Raw genomic sequence first — 13,635 nt, forward strand, 5'->3', positions numbered from 1 at the left:
TGAAACCCAATTAAAAAAACAAACAAACATTTTTGTACTCTTATCTTTAATGTAGTTCAGCTTTGAGGTCTTCTTGTTCTTTTAGATATTTCCAGAGGTTTTTATCATTATCATTCCTTCCCTTGCTTGCTTTCTTCTCCTCCCTTTCCCAATGTAAACTAGCATTTCATCCAAAATCCAAAAATGCATGTCTTACATTCTACTACTGTTAGAAGAAACAAGTAATAAGTTACTTATAGTGGGGATGTAGAAATGTAACTTCTAGAGTGTATTATAAGGTAGGTATAGTTTTATCCCAATATTCTCTATCTTTTATATATACAGTACCACACAGTAATGACAAGTAATCATAATGACAATCCTAAAGTGCTTTTAAATATTCATATAAAGATCAAATTAGGTTCCATGTAGTTTAGTGTTAAATGTATTATAATTTTTTTGAAAACTATAACCTATATGTGACATATATAGTTGGTTAGCTAGAATAACTAGTTAACCAATTATTCTAAATAAATGAAAGTTCATTAAACTCCTTCCTAGACTGAGACAGGCATTGTTTGTAGTCTCTTGATTCCATATATATACCAAAACTGTGTGTGTGTGTGTGTGTGTGTGTGTGTGTGTGTGTGTGTGTGTGTGTGTACCTGTACACACATACATACATACATAAAGTTTTGGTTGGGATTGCCTTGGGTTCATATAGTAATATATTTTACTTACCTGCCAATGACCTTGTCGAACAGTGCTGAATAAGGGTACTGCCCCTCGCCGATTTGGTTGCGCTACTGCTGCCCCTTGTTCTAGAAGTAGGCGACATACCTCTAGCTTCCCTCTTCCAGCTGCAGCCGTCAGGGCTATGAAGAAAAAATGTATAGTCTGAAAACTGTCTATTTTCATCTTGCCATGTCTCAGCCTTCTGTATATTGTAGCTGATATGATGTGTGAAGAATGCAAGTGCTATTTAACTGAGATCAATGTCTTCTGTAAGAAATCATGGCCTAATGCAGTCACATTGCCATTTGCCCTTCATCTGCCTCCTTTCCCCTCCACAAAAAATAACAACCCTTTGAACATGGATCACCAGAAACCATCCATTCCCTTTTTCTCCGTCCAATTAATCCTCTTGGCTTTGGCACTTCTCCCTGCAGCTGAGCTATCTCAATTAGTTGGTGAAAACTCTTCTAATTCACTCTTATCTAAGAAGACCTAGACCATGCTTAATATCCTGTATAGCCAACTATCAGGAAACCAAAGTCTGCCCAGTTTGGCATTTTGTCATTTTCTCTGCCACTGGAAGTATGTCTCTTCAGTCTCTTGTTTTTAGAATATTAATCAAATTAATATTATCGTTACTCTCGAAAAATGTGAGAAAATTTACTGACTGTGGCTCCACTCACAATTTTTGTGAGTCCCTAGATCAAAATTCCCTACTTTGGACCAAACTCCCCTTTATGTGATAAATCTACCTATTAGAATGTAAGTTACTTGAATGCAGGGAATCTCTTACTTTTGTATTTGTATCCCCAAGCCTTGAAAATAGTAGGTACTTACTGAATATTTGTTCACTCATTTATTTTAATGAGCTTAAGTTTTAGAAGGAAAATATTCAAAGGAAACAAAAACAATGATTACAAATTTGAGCAATTTGGACAACATCAATAAACTGGCCAATCACCTGCAAAGAAACTAAGCTTCTTTCATTTTTCCTCTTCATATGATCACTTCTCCTTTGGTCTTCTTTCTTCAGATGCCTTTCCCCCATTTCTCTTCCTACATTTCTCTTATTAATTTATCAAACTCTTCATTGAATAGAAGGGCTTTTGGAACGCCAATCTCCAATTGAATCTGCTGGGAACACTTTCCCCTAATGTAATGGGATGCTAGCAGAGAAATCTCCTATGCTAATAATGGATGCTTCCAATATAGCTTTGTTTTTATCATAGGCCTGGTGTCTGAACGCAGGGACTGGATCCCTCAGGCTCTATTTAGATAGGGGTATTTTCAGCACAGTTAGTAAAGAGGCTGGACAGAATTCTCACAAGAGTCTCAGAGATTTGGGAATTTTATTGTGGTAGATCAGTAGCTTGGGGAGAAAGAAACATTGACATTAGATTTCCTGTGCTATGTCACAAATCTCACAGAGTTAGCATTATCTTCTTATTCCCCTACTTCCTACTCTAAAGTAGCCTCTGCCAGGTACTGTGGCTTTACTATGTTTATGTTAAGAAATGATACTGTTGACCAAAGACAATTCCAATAGACATGGGATGGAAAATGTCATATGCATCCAGAAAAACTATGGAGACAGAATCAAAGAGTATTATTTACTTCTTTAAATTTTTTTTTTTGCTTGTTTTTTTTCTTTCTTGTGGTTTTTTACTTTGTTCTGATTTTTCTTTCACATGATAATGTGGAAATATGCTTAAGATGACTGTACATATATAACCTATATCAGATTGCTTCTTGTCTTGAGGAGGGAAGAAGTAGGGAGAAAAAAAAATTGAAACTCATAATCTTGCAAAAATGGATGTTCAAAACTATTTTTGCATGTAACTGGAAAAATAAAATATTAAATAGAAAAAAAGTAGAAATGCTGCTGTTTCAGGCATTTAGATGTGCTGTGTTGACGAAGCAGCAAAGAAAACAGAACAAGTGTATTTATACCTTTCCAGTTCTAATGATATGGGCAGAGGTAGTTTTGATAATTGTCAGGGTATCTTATACTTCTTTTCATCACTTGTTATTTAGCTTGCATTCTTTATAATGTGTCCTTGTCTTACAAAGATTTCCTCTGGGTAAAAGTTAGAGGAACTTAAGTGACTATGAGAAAGGGTTTTGAGCAGATGATAAATACAGATTCTGGAAAACTGAATGTGGCAGTGGGTGCCATAATACCTTTGGCTTGGCCCTGACATCTCAAAGATTCTAAATACAATGGTAGTCCTAAGGACCAGCCAGAGTCAACTTTTCTTCATTTTCATTAGGTTCCTACTACATTTCCAACCATTAAGTCGTTCTGTCTCCTCCTAGATTTGTAATAGTCAGAACTTATTAGTCTCAGTTTTAGGAAGGGAGTGATATGTGACAAAGGCTTTGGACCCTATACAAGGCAAGATACATTAAGCTTCTCATAATTATCAGCATTAAAGGACAGTTCAGTTCTTTGCCATATAGAGATTTAAATAACTTTCCCTTCATACTACTTTTCACTGTTTGTGACATAAATATACAAAATGGTGGGGATTCTAGATTGCTTATAGTTTCAATAGAAGAAAGAGACACCTGGAGTTTTCTTCCATGAAATGTGTGGTCATCTTGTTTCCCCAGGGAGCTCCAATATGTGGGCTTGTTTCTTATAAAAAGGGGTGAGATGTGGAAGACACTGAAATTATTGCAGTGATGAGATGACAGTAGGAGTGATGTTTTCTTTTAAAGAGAAAGAAGAATATTTTTCTGAGCTGGTGAAGAAAATAAGTCCAATAGGTCCAGTTCCTTACTTTGAGTGTCATACATCACCCAATTGCAAATTGGAAAGCAACGTTTGTTTAGCAAAGCTAATAAGTCAGTCTGAAAATCTGGAAATCTAACCAAACAGAAACAAAAATCTTCTATGTGTCCATTTGCAATTTTTTTTTTTCTGTTAACGTATGCCTCTTGTTTTTAGGCTTGATTGATTTTAATTATTAGCTTAACTTTTCAATATAAGTAATATTCAAGGTATCTTTGCTTTCCCCAGGAAAAAGAGGTTTTGTGACATCTCACTGGTGATGGATTTAGAAAGTATCTTTAGCCTAAAATTTGACCTATATAGGACTTGTCTTTATGTATGTTTGGAAATATTTTTAGACTTCTCAAAATCAACCCTTCTCATTTTTACTGAAATCCTTTCAAGGAGTTCAGTGGTTCAATTCTCTCTGAGGTGAAAAGTAGTTTTCCTTGTCTTAGATGATTGACATATGAGTGTTACCTGACCTAGAAGCTCTCTTCTATCATGCATTCTAGATACTTCAATTTCAGTAATTCAAACATTTCAATAGTTCATGTAAAACTTCTATTTTTAAGCAGGGATTTGGTTCTGGCTGTGACCTAAAGGGCAGCACAAGAGTTTTGTAGTGCCAGGCAGTTATTAGCGATGACAAAAAGCACTTTGTGATATTTAAAATAAATTGGCTTTTCAGAACTTCTGATAACTATCTTTATTCTTCAGCCTGAGACATTTACTAGCTTTTCTGACTCTAGACAAGTCATTTATCCTCTGTATGTTTTAGTTTCCTCATCTGTAAAATGGGAATAATAAAAATACCTATCTCTCAGAGTAGTTATGAAGGAGCAAATGAGATAATAATTGGAAAGTGATTAGCATTTGTCTGGCATATATATGAAAACAATAAATGTTATCTATTCTTATTATTATATCAAACTTCTATTTTAAAGATTTGCCAAAGCTCAAAGAAAACCATTTTTAGAGAAGATAAGCAAAGTTCTCTGGAAACCTTTCATGTGGCCCACTAAGCTCCTGATAAATTATATTTACATTGGAAGTAGGATCTGGTTTTATCGTGCTATTGCTGATGCTTAAGTTAGGAGTTAATTTGGAATTGAGGCTAAGGTGAGAATAAATAGTGTTATTAATATGGAGAGTGAATTTCACTCCAAGCAACAGAACTCAGTAAGACTGATCTACTTTCAAAATCCATGAGCATGGAATTGCTTTGGTTATATTTCAGACAGTTTTTTTTTTTAAATTAACAACCATTTAGACCTTTTTGAAGCAAAGAAATTTTTTCAGGTAAAGTTAGTTCTGTACATGACACTGTCTTATAGCAGTGTACTAAGTCCCTTCCCAGATTTTGTTCAGGCTCATCAAAGTGTGCTAAGATTTATCTAAGTCATACATGTTCCTTTTTCCATGGGAACCATGATAGGGCAAGTGATAGACAAAAGTAGTATTCTGGAGATGGGAAGATACTGTGCAGAGTAAATAGGGAAACTACTAAAAGTGATCTGAATAAAACAACAAAGTGACTGACTTTCCTGTCTCCCTCATAATTATGAAAAACTGGCATGGTTACCATTTAGCCAGGGGATGTGGGTCCTAAGGAAAGTGACCAGGGAGAACAAAAATTAATTTCAAGCTTATTTTCCCAGGAGCTTGAGCTGCTCTAAGGCAGCTTTCCCACCATCCTTTGAATCAGAAAGTCCTATGGCTAAGCCAGTCCTCCCTGAGAAAATCTACAATATAGCACATCTCTAAAGTTGGTCCTGATTTGGGTTTATAGCCCCGAGGTAGTGAAAGAAAGGAACATTGTGTATTCTAATACCTCATTTCCTTCTTTTCTGTGTTGTCCCATGAGAAGTCTAAAAAACCTGTGGGTGGAAATGAAATTAGCCAAATGATGACAGCTAGATGAAGAAAGATGCTATTGGATAGAGTAGAGTAGTTACTGAGAGAAGTGGGAGGAGACCACGATGTTCTAGGTACCTGATTTAGAAAATCTGTTATGTAAAATGCTATTCCAAGTATAACAGTTTATAGAGATGGGCAATACAGTTAAGTGAAGTGATTGTAATAGTCATTCAGTAATCTACACTCTCCTTATATAAAATCATCATTTAAAGAACATGCTCTATAAAACTGTGCATACTCTTTGATCTCTACTGGGTTTGTATGCCAGAGAGATCATAAAAAAGAGAAAAGAACCCATGTGTGGAAAAAATCTTTGTAGCAGCTCTTTTTGTGGTAGCAAGGAAACTGAGTTGATGCCCATCAGTTCTGGAGAATGGCTGAATAAGTTATAGAATATGAATATAATGGAATATTATTGTTCTATAAGAAATGACCAGCAGGATGATTTCTGAAAGGCCTGGAGAGACTCACATGAACTGATGCTAAGTAGAATGAGTAGAACCAAGAGAACATTGTACACAGCAACAACAATATGTGAAGATCGACTGTGATGGACTTGGCTCTTTTCAACAATGACTTGATTCAGGGCAATTTCAATAGATTTGTGATGGAGAGAGCCATCTGCATCCAGAAAAAAGGACTATGGAGACTGAATATTGATCTCAATATAGTATTTTCACCTTTGTTGTTGTATGCTTGCTTGGTTTTTTTTTTTTTTCATTTCTCATTATTTTCCCCTTTTGATCTGATTTTTCTTGTGCAGCATGATAAATGTGGAAATATGTTTAGAAGAATTGCACATGTTTAACCTATATTGGATTACTTGCTGTTTAGGGGAAGGAGGGAGAAAAATTTGGAACACAAGGTTTTGTAAGGGTGAATATTTGAAAACTATCTTTGCATGTATTTTGGGAAAAAAGTATATATATAAAAGAGAACAAGCTTCTCTTCATTCTTTTTAAGGATTTCTCTCATAGACAGAGCTAGAAGAACTTCCTAATGGCTACTACTTGATTATTTTTTTTCTATGATTCCCTAGCCTATGTCACCAACAGATGGCTACCACTCTCTTAGACTCACCAGTGGTGATAAAAACAGCTGGTATCCCTAGAAACAATAGAACTGCTCATGTATTTGGCAGCATCTTGGATGGGGGAGGGGTCATATACCAATACTACAGATGAACAGCATTCACTCTCTTTAGCTGAGTCATAAAACTAGGCCAATAATTGTGGCTGCTGTAGAAAGATAATTTTCATGAGCCTCCAGATTTCTTCAAAGTCAGGCTTCTGTTGAAGGTGACCTTATCTGCTTACATCTGACCTTACAAAAAAGAAGGAATGCCCCCTCCCCCCCCCACAACCATTTTTCGGGCTACTAGTAAAAGCAGTGAAACCATTTAGTTATTTTGCTTTGGAAAGAAATTTCCTTATCCAATAAGTGAGCATTGCTTTTAGATGGGCTCTCTTATTTCAAATAACATTCCGACCTTAAACCAGAATAATATTCTCCTTGTTTAGGACAATACCCCCTTAAAAATGGCAATCTAAACATGTACATGGTTCTCCAGGCAGTAGGAGTAAGTATGTCTGTAGTGAAACTATGGTTTTCATGGATCTGGCTTCTAACACATAATACAAAAGTACTGATATCATTCCAGATGCTCTGATTTAGACCGAAGAGAAGTTGATAGTCATTTTTCCATAAAGTACAAAAGAAACAGCCTATTCGTGCAGCTAAGCTCAATTAATTCAATGAATTATTCTGCTATAGATCAATGGGAAAAGGTTGGGGGGAGAGAATGGATTTAGGATTTGTGTCAGCTTTTGCTCTAGTACATAACCTTAGCTTTCTTGTCTAGCTCCAACATGGCAAGAAATACTAAGGGCTAGCAGAGGGACATTTTAACACTGGATTTATAATTGAAGGTAGAGTTTTCATAGGGAAAACATTTCTTTCCTAGCTACTCCAAGGGGTCAAATTAAGAAAAAAGACAAATAATTCCTTATTATTCTAATCTCTTATAACTTAAGGAAACTTAGAAATATCACACATAACTCTGGTAATGGGAATGAGATAAGACCCAAATGGAGAAAAATGAAAGTGAACACTTTTGGGGTTTCAGCCACTTTGACTACTATGGTGACTCTATTACCCTCCAACACAAAGTTGCATACCATCAAAGCAAGGAGGATTAGAGATAAAGAGGCTTTAAACAAACAAGATCCAGGTACAAGAATATTTAGCCAAGGTATCCATGGAACTTACCTGTCTCTCCCCAGAGGCTGTCAAAACTGTTGATCTGGGCTCGTTCTACTTCCTCTTCATCTTTTTCTGGAAGATCGAGGAGGTAGGAGACAATCTGAAACAAAATATTATTTCATATCAAAGTTGACAGTGAGAGGACTATTGACAATTTGAACATTGCCCTTTGAACACAGTGCTGGATGAAACTCGTGACATCTTGGTTAGAGTGATTCTTCTACTATCACGAGTTTTAGAACCAATGGCCTTGACCGAGTACGAGTCACTGGATGCATTTATTTCAGGATATAATAAATCAGTACTTTTCAAGCCTTCTAGGACATAAATTTTATACCTAGTATGTGTCCCTTTCAGACACTGATTCTTTCAACTTAAATCATATACTCAATATTTTTTGTAAAAATAAGTGAAGGAAAATAAAGATATAAAGAAACAAAAACCTGAAATGTGGGTCCTTATGGCTCCAGCACCATCATTCTTTCTATCTCCTATTCAGTAGTATCTTGTGGATACATGTTAGAAAGAAATGGCTGTGGTTACAGAATATGAGTGCTGCTGTAATTTTCAAACTGAAAGCAAAGGTCTTATTATTAAATTCCACTACAGTGCACGTACTGCCTATTATTCCTGTTAATGGAGGAGAGCTCCAGTGCACATCTCTATGATATTGCTAAGCTACTCAGACATCTGTTGGACTCAATTCTCACTTTTCAATTTCAGAGATCTACAAAATCTGCCATGAACCTCCCTAGAAACTGGTATGACCAGCTCATTAAGTGATCTAAGAGCAGCAAGTATTGTTAGTTCTTTCTTAGTTGGTAAAATCCATGCCATTTTTTGACAGTTTCCCAGAATTATGGTACAATAAAAGCCAAACCAATCCAGGATAAGGTTAAAGTCTGAATTATGCAATACTCTTGAAAAAATGCTGACACGATTAGACTGGCTAGGTGGTGAGTGAAACCATCATTACAGACCTACTGGACAAGGGAAGCTGCTTTCAACCTGCAGCTAATTCACATTGTGGTTAACAGCTCTGTGAATAAAGGAGAAGAAATTCACAAAATATGATATGTAATTTTTATTACTGGTTAGGACTAATTTGGGAAAACTTTCTCAATACATATATTGAGGGAACTAAAAATTCAGGATCACAGTGGTATAATGAACATATTACTGGTTCTGGGAGGCATGCTGGTGAGTAAGCACATTGTAATGGACTAGAGGGGAAAGAAGGAGTAAAGTGGGGAGAAATTTGTTCTATATTTTCCTTTCAGAAAATAAATTTTGCCCTTATTTTCAGGGTCTATACAGGTCCTCATGATTGTTACTTACTCAATTAATTTCAAGTCCAAGTACTGAAATAAAATGGCATTTTTAAAAGTGACTCTGCCAAAAAGAATCAGAACTTTTCAGGGATATCAAAAGCGAAAGCAGTTATAGCTCTATATTCTGAGCTCAGTACTCATTATTCCTGATAGAGATGTGAATTCAGTGGAAACCTACTTTTCTAGAAGAGATTCTCCCAGAAGACAGCTCTACCAGTTAAGAGCAAAGGCTGAGGGCCCATTTAAACTTGCTATAATAACCAGAACAGATGCTCATGACATTTGGTGAGCAGAGTGGCTTGGAGGTCTCTACCCAGTATACAGCAGTGACCATAAAGGCAAAGTAACATCAATCTTTACCAAAGTACTTTGACTTGGTTTACAATCTACTAATAAAGTAACTCTTTTACCCAAATTCTTGTCTCTTAGATCTATAGATCTACTGGCACTCACAGAATAAACCCAGGGAATAAACCCCCTTTCTTACCTCTGTATAGCCCATGCTGGCTGCGGCAATTAGGGCTTGTTGGATGGCATGGCTTTTTTTGAACACCCCTTGCTGCTGACCAGCCATTGTCCAGTCACACTGAATCAGAAATTTGACAACTTCCAGATGGCCTCTGAGTGCAGCATGAACCAGTGCACACTGCCCATTTTTGTCCAAGTGATCCACCTAAGAGGGAGGAGACAGGAGGAGACTAAGTCTTGTGGCTGGAAAGTCAAAGTGTTGACAAAGTTCCTAGGACTATGTTTCCAGAGTAGCATGATATAGTATTTTTTGGCATCCTCCTTCCTCAATCACTGAACTAATCACCGAATGGAAGAAGCTTTGCCTCCCTGGTTAGGCAATCTATTGGATCTAACTATGCTGAATTTTTCCTCCAGGGATAAGCCCCTAATCATAGTGTTGCTTTTATACTAAAAACAAAAACAGTTTCTGCTGTAGCATTTTTGTTTTCGCTTTCTTTTAGATTAAATTTTGATAGATTGTAGCTGCCTGTACCAGATTAAAATAGTCTTTGAAACCACAATAAGAAAGAACATAGTGACTCTCCCCATTTATGGCTTTTAAAAGAAAGAGTTGTATACCATGAATCACTCATTAGACCAGAAGGCCAGCCAGCCTTATGACCGAGACCACTTTGCCTCCCTGTGGGGAAGGCAACCACTACTCTCCATTCATGTCCTGAAGATTTGGTCATACTGGTAGAGGGCATTGAGAATTCAAAGGCTTCCATAGCACTAGTCTTGAATTTAGTGTGGGTTAAAGGGCCAAACAGTATTCTCATGTAAAAGGAAGATAGCCCTTATTCTCAAGAAACTCAAACTAATTGAAGGAGCTAAGACAAAAGGGCAAGTTCAGCTGTGGAAAACTGGAGAGGCTTGGAGGTGCTATGGGGTGATGAAAGGGCAGATAGAAAGCAGACCACAGGGTACATTGACGTGCCAATTACATGAGGAGGGAGCCTGAAAGGGGCTGGTCATCATCACTGGGAAGAGAAAAGTGGACCCAAGGATTTGAGTGGAGGATTCCCTTAGGCAAAGGTTCAGTGGCTGGTCTGAAGGGCAAAAGAAGAAAGAAGGTACTGGTAAGAAGACTGGGGTGGGGTCTGGATGCCTTGAATTAGAGGAGAGGGAATGGCAGACATGGTACCACTTTTGGCTAAACCTTTTCAGGTGCTTCCACTGGAACCTGGAGCAGGGTAAGAAAAATAGTGAAAAAGAGAGGCATATTGTTTAGGAAAGGGGAAACTGAAGAAGATGAGGGAGGTCTTGGTTTTGTCATCAAAAAGAATAACATCATTGGAGAGTAAAGACAGCAAGGGTATGGTTGAGGGATGTGTAGAAAGAGAAAATATGAACAGCTTATCGGTGTAGAAAATTAAATGAGGAAGGAACAAGAGAGAAACAGAATGATCATCAAGTGGTAGGGAAGGCTTGACAGGTTCAAAAGCAAGAATATGTAGCTACAGAAATTAAATGAGACGCTATATAAATAAATAGGAAGCACTGAGCTTGGAGTCAGGAAGAACTGAGATTCAAATATGGCTTCAGATACTTACTAGTTGTATGACAATTAATGTCTGTCTCAGTTTCCTCATCTGTATAATGGGGATCATAACAGCACCTATCTCATAGGTGAGACCAAATCAGACACTATCTATAAAAGCTTAGCACAATGTCTAGGACACAGAAGATGCTTAATAAATGCTTATTCACATCCCTTCCCCCTATAGTAAGAGCCCAAATGCTTTGAAATTATGCTAGTCTCGGGTCCAACCTCTTCTTATCCTTCATCAGCAAAGGGCATCATATTTCTCAGAACAAACTCTGAAAACTGGCTTTGTAAAGAGGTCACTTACATATCTTATGTTTCACAATAAAACCACTTAAATTCCTAGTTTGCTCTCAGAGTTGAAACAAAACTTTGAAAAACCACAAACCGTTTCCAGAAGCCTATGATACTGGTGTGACCAGCAATTTTCTTTTCACCAAATGTTTGAAGCTGGATGCAGTTGCACCAATGACCTTTCAAACACCACAAAATAAACACACAATCAGCAGAAATTCTCAGAGAATTGGATGGAATGAATGAAGTGTGTTCTGTATTGTGGAGACATGTCTAGATGTCACCAGTAAGGTTTACCATTCCCAATAAGTCCAGACTTTGGTCTACCACTTGAGGCTTCTACTACTTGAGATCCAGTAAATTCTTCCTAGATATATACCTAGCTATAGGTATATCAGGTAACTCTGGCTATTTTCCTATTTTCTAAGATGACTTGTCTCTTCTTTATATTTACACTGATAATACTACTGGTCACCAGCCCTCTGAAAAGGACTATAAGCTTCTGGGTGACACTTGTTTAGACATTCATTTCAGTTGTGTCTGCCTCTTTGTGATGCCATTTGGGGTTTTCTTGACAAAGATATTGAAATGTTTTGTCTTTTCTTTTTGTAGCTCATTTTACAGATGAGGAAACTGAGGCAAACAGCTTAAGTGACTTGCCCAGGGTCATAGGCCATTTACAACTCATAAATTTCTGAGACTGTATTTGAACTCAAGAAGATGAGTCTTTTTGATTCCAGACCCTACTATCTTCTATCCTTTTGCCATTTAGCTACCCTTGGTGACACTTAACTATCTCCTATGAAGAATCTCTGTTCCTTTACCTTACTTACTTAGAAATGAGATCATCTGTAGGATAAATAAACAATTGCTCAGGTTGTTCCTTGGGGGCTTATTGGTGCTACTAGTTAATTTTTCAACTACCTTTCAAATACTTTTAGGATTATGTAGAAAACATTGTGAGCTGTGGAGAGAAAATATGATGTATTCACTGTCAGAATCATCTCTGATTTGACTTTAAATTGCAAATGCTATAGTCCTTCATCCCCATGCCATTGCCAGGCAAGGCAACTCTATGAATAATGTTGAATCTGCTCAAGTAGAAAAAAAAAAAAAAAAAAAAAAAAAAAAAAAAAAAAAAAGCAAGCAAGAAAGAAATAGCTAAGATAGGCTTTGAACAAATACAGAAACATTACCTTGGCTCGTCTTTTGCATAGCAGCACAACAATACTTAGGAACCCAGCTGCTGCAGCATATCCTAGAGGAGTAAGGCCACTTTCTGAAGAGGCATCTACATTAGCCCCAAACTCCAACAGCAAGGCCACCATCTCTGTATAACCGAGGTGTGATTGGACACACAAAATTGGAGCATTATTTAAAACTTCTGTTCGGTAATTTATGTTGGCACCTCCCAAAATCAGCAATCGACTGACCTGAAAAGCCAGAATTAAAAAAAGCAATTAGTAAGGGCCTCTCATACCTTCTTGGACCCACTGTTACTTAGTGAACTGAGACCTGGGACAGTGCTAACACTTGCTTCTTTTTTAAATATGGCAATCTTTTGCCTGACCAACCTATTAATTCTTTGCTGGCTGTCTGGCACTAATTAACCTTATTTTGAGTAGGAAAACTAGAATATGATTTCTCTAAATCCATTTAGGCATATCAGGATCAGGGTTAAGAGTACCTTGCATCTCTACCCTCTTTCCCTTAAGACATCACTACTAAGGGAAAAAAGAGTTAAGCTATAATTCAGAATGCATTTCCCCATGGAAGCAATAATATAAATGGTGAGCAGATGAAACTAAAATAAGACAATTGGTACTACACTTTAGGGACATTATTGATCATAAAGGCTTTTCTGGTAGGAATCTATCCACTATTTTTAACATTATTTCTGTGAGAAATATATTTCAAGTTTCACAAAAATAATTTATAAATGAATTTCTGAAATATAAGCTGGGAACTGTTTACACTTTCCCTTGATGATACCTTGTCTGATTGTTAAACTTCAGAAATGTGTAACCATTGAAACAATTTCCATTTTATCTACTATTTGATAAGGGATGACAAGTAGATAGCAAAATTCCTAGCTCCACTCTTTTTTCCCCCTTACCTTGCTGCTGCTGCTTCTTTTTTTATTTTATTTGTTTACTTTTGGTTACGCATATATTTTAACTTTAAAAAAAAATATATATATATATATATATATATATATATATATATATATATATATATATATATATATATATATCTTTATGATGGGAGAGAAAAATCAGAACAAA

At 36.6% G+C, this 13,635-nt stretch overlaps 1 protein-coding gene across 13 annotated transcripts in view; it reads right to left on the minus strand.

The window, feature by feature from the left end:
- The window catches only part of TANC2 (tetratricopeptide repeat, ankyrin repeat and coiled-coil containing 2), a 567,085-nt gene that overhangs the window by 26,408 nt on the left and 527,042 nt on the right, over positions 1-13,635 (minus strand). For all 13 annotated transcript variants that reach the window (XM_074260887.1, XM_074260888.1, XM_074260884.1 and 10 more), the window contains 4 exons: positions 12,547-12,783; positions 9,488-9,673; positions 7,676-7,769; positions 721-854 (listed from right to left, as the gene is read on the minus strand). In XM_074260887.1, the coding sequence (XP_074116988.1) occupies positions 721-854; positions 7,676-7,769; positions 9,488-9,673; positions 12,547-12,783 (651 nt within the window). The remainder of the gene's footprint in view (positions 1-720; positions 855-7,675; positions 7,770-9,487; positions 9,674-12,546; positions 12,784-13,635) is intronic.

The sequence above is a fragment of the Sminthopsis crassicaudata genome, chromosome 4 (assembly GCF_048593235.1).
Source record: "Sminthopsis crassicaudata isolate SCR6 chromosome 4, ASM4859323v1, whole genome shotgun sequence".
NCBI lineage: Eukaryota > Metazoa > Chordata > Mammalia > Dasyuromorphia > Dasyuridae > Sminthopsis > Sminthopsis crassicaudata.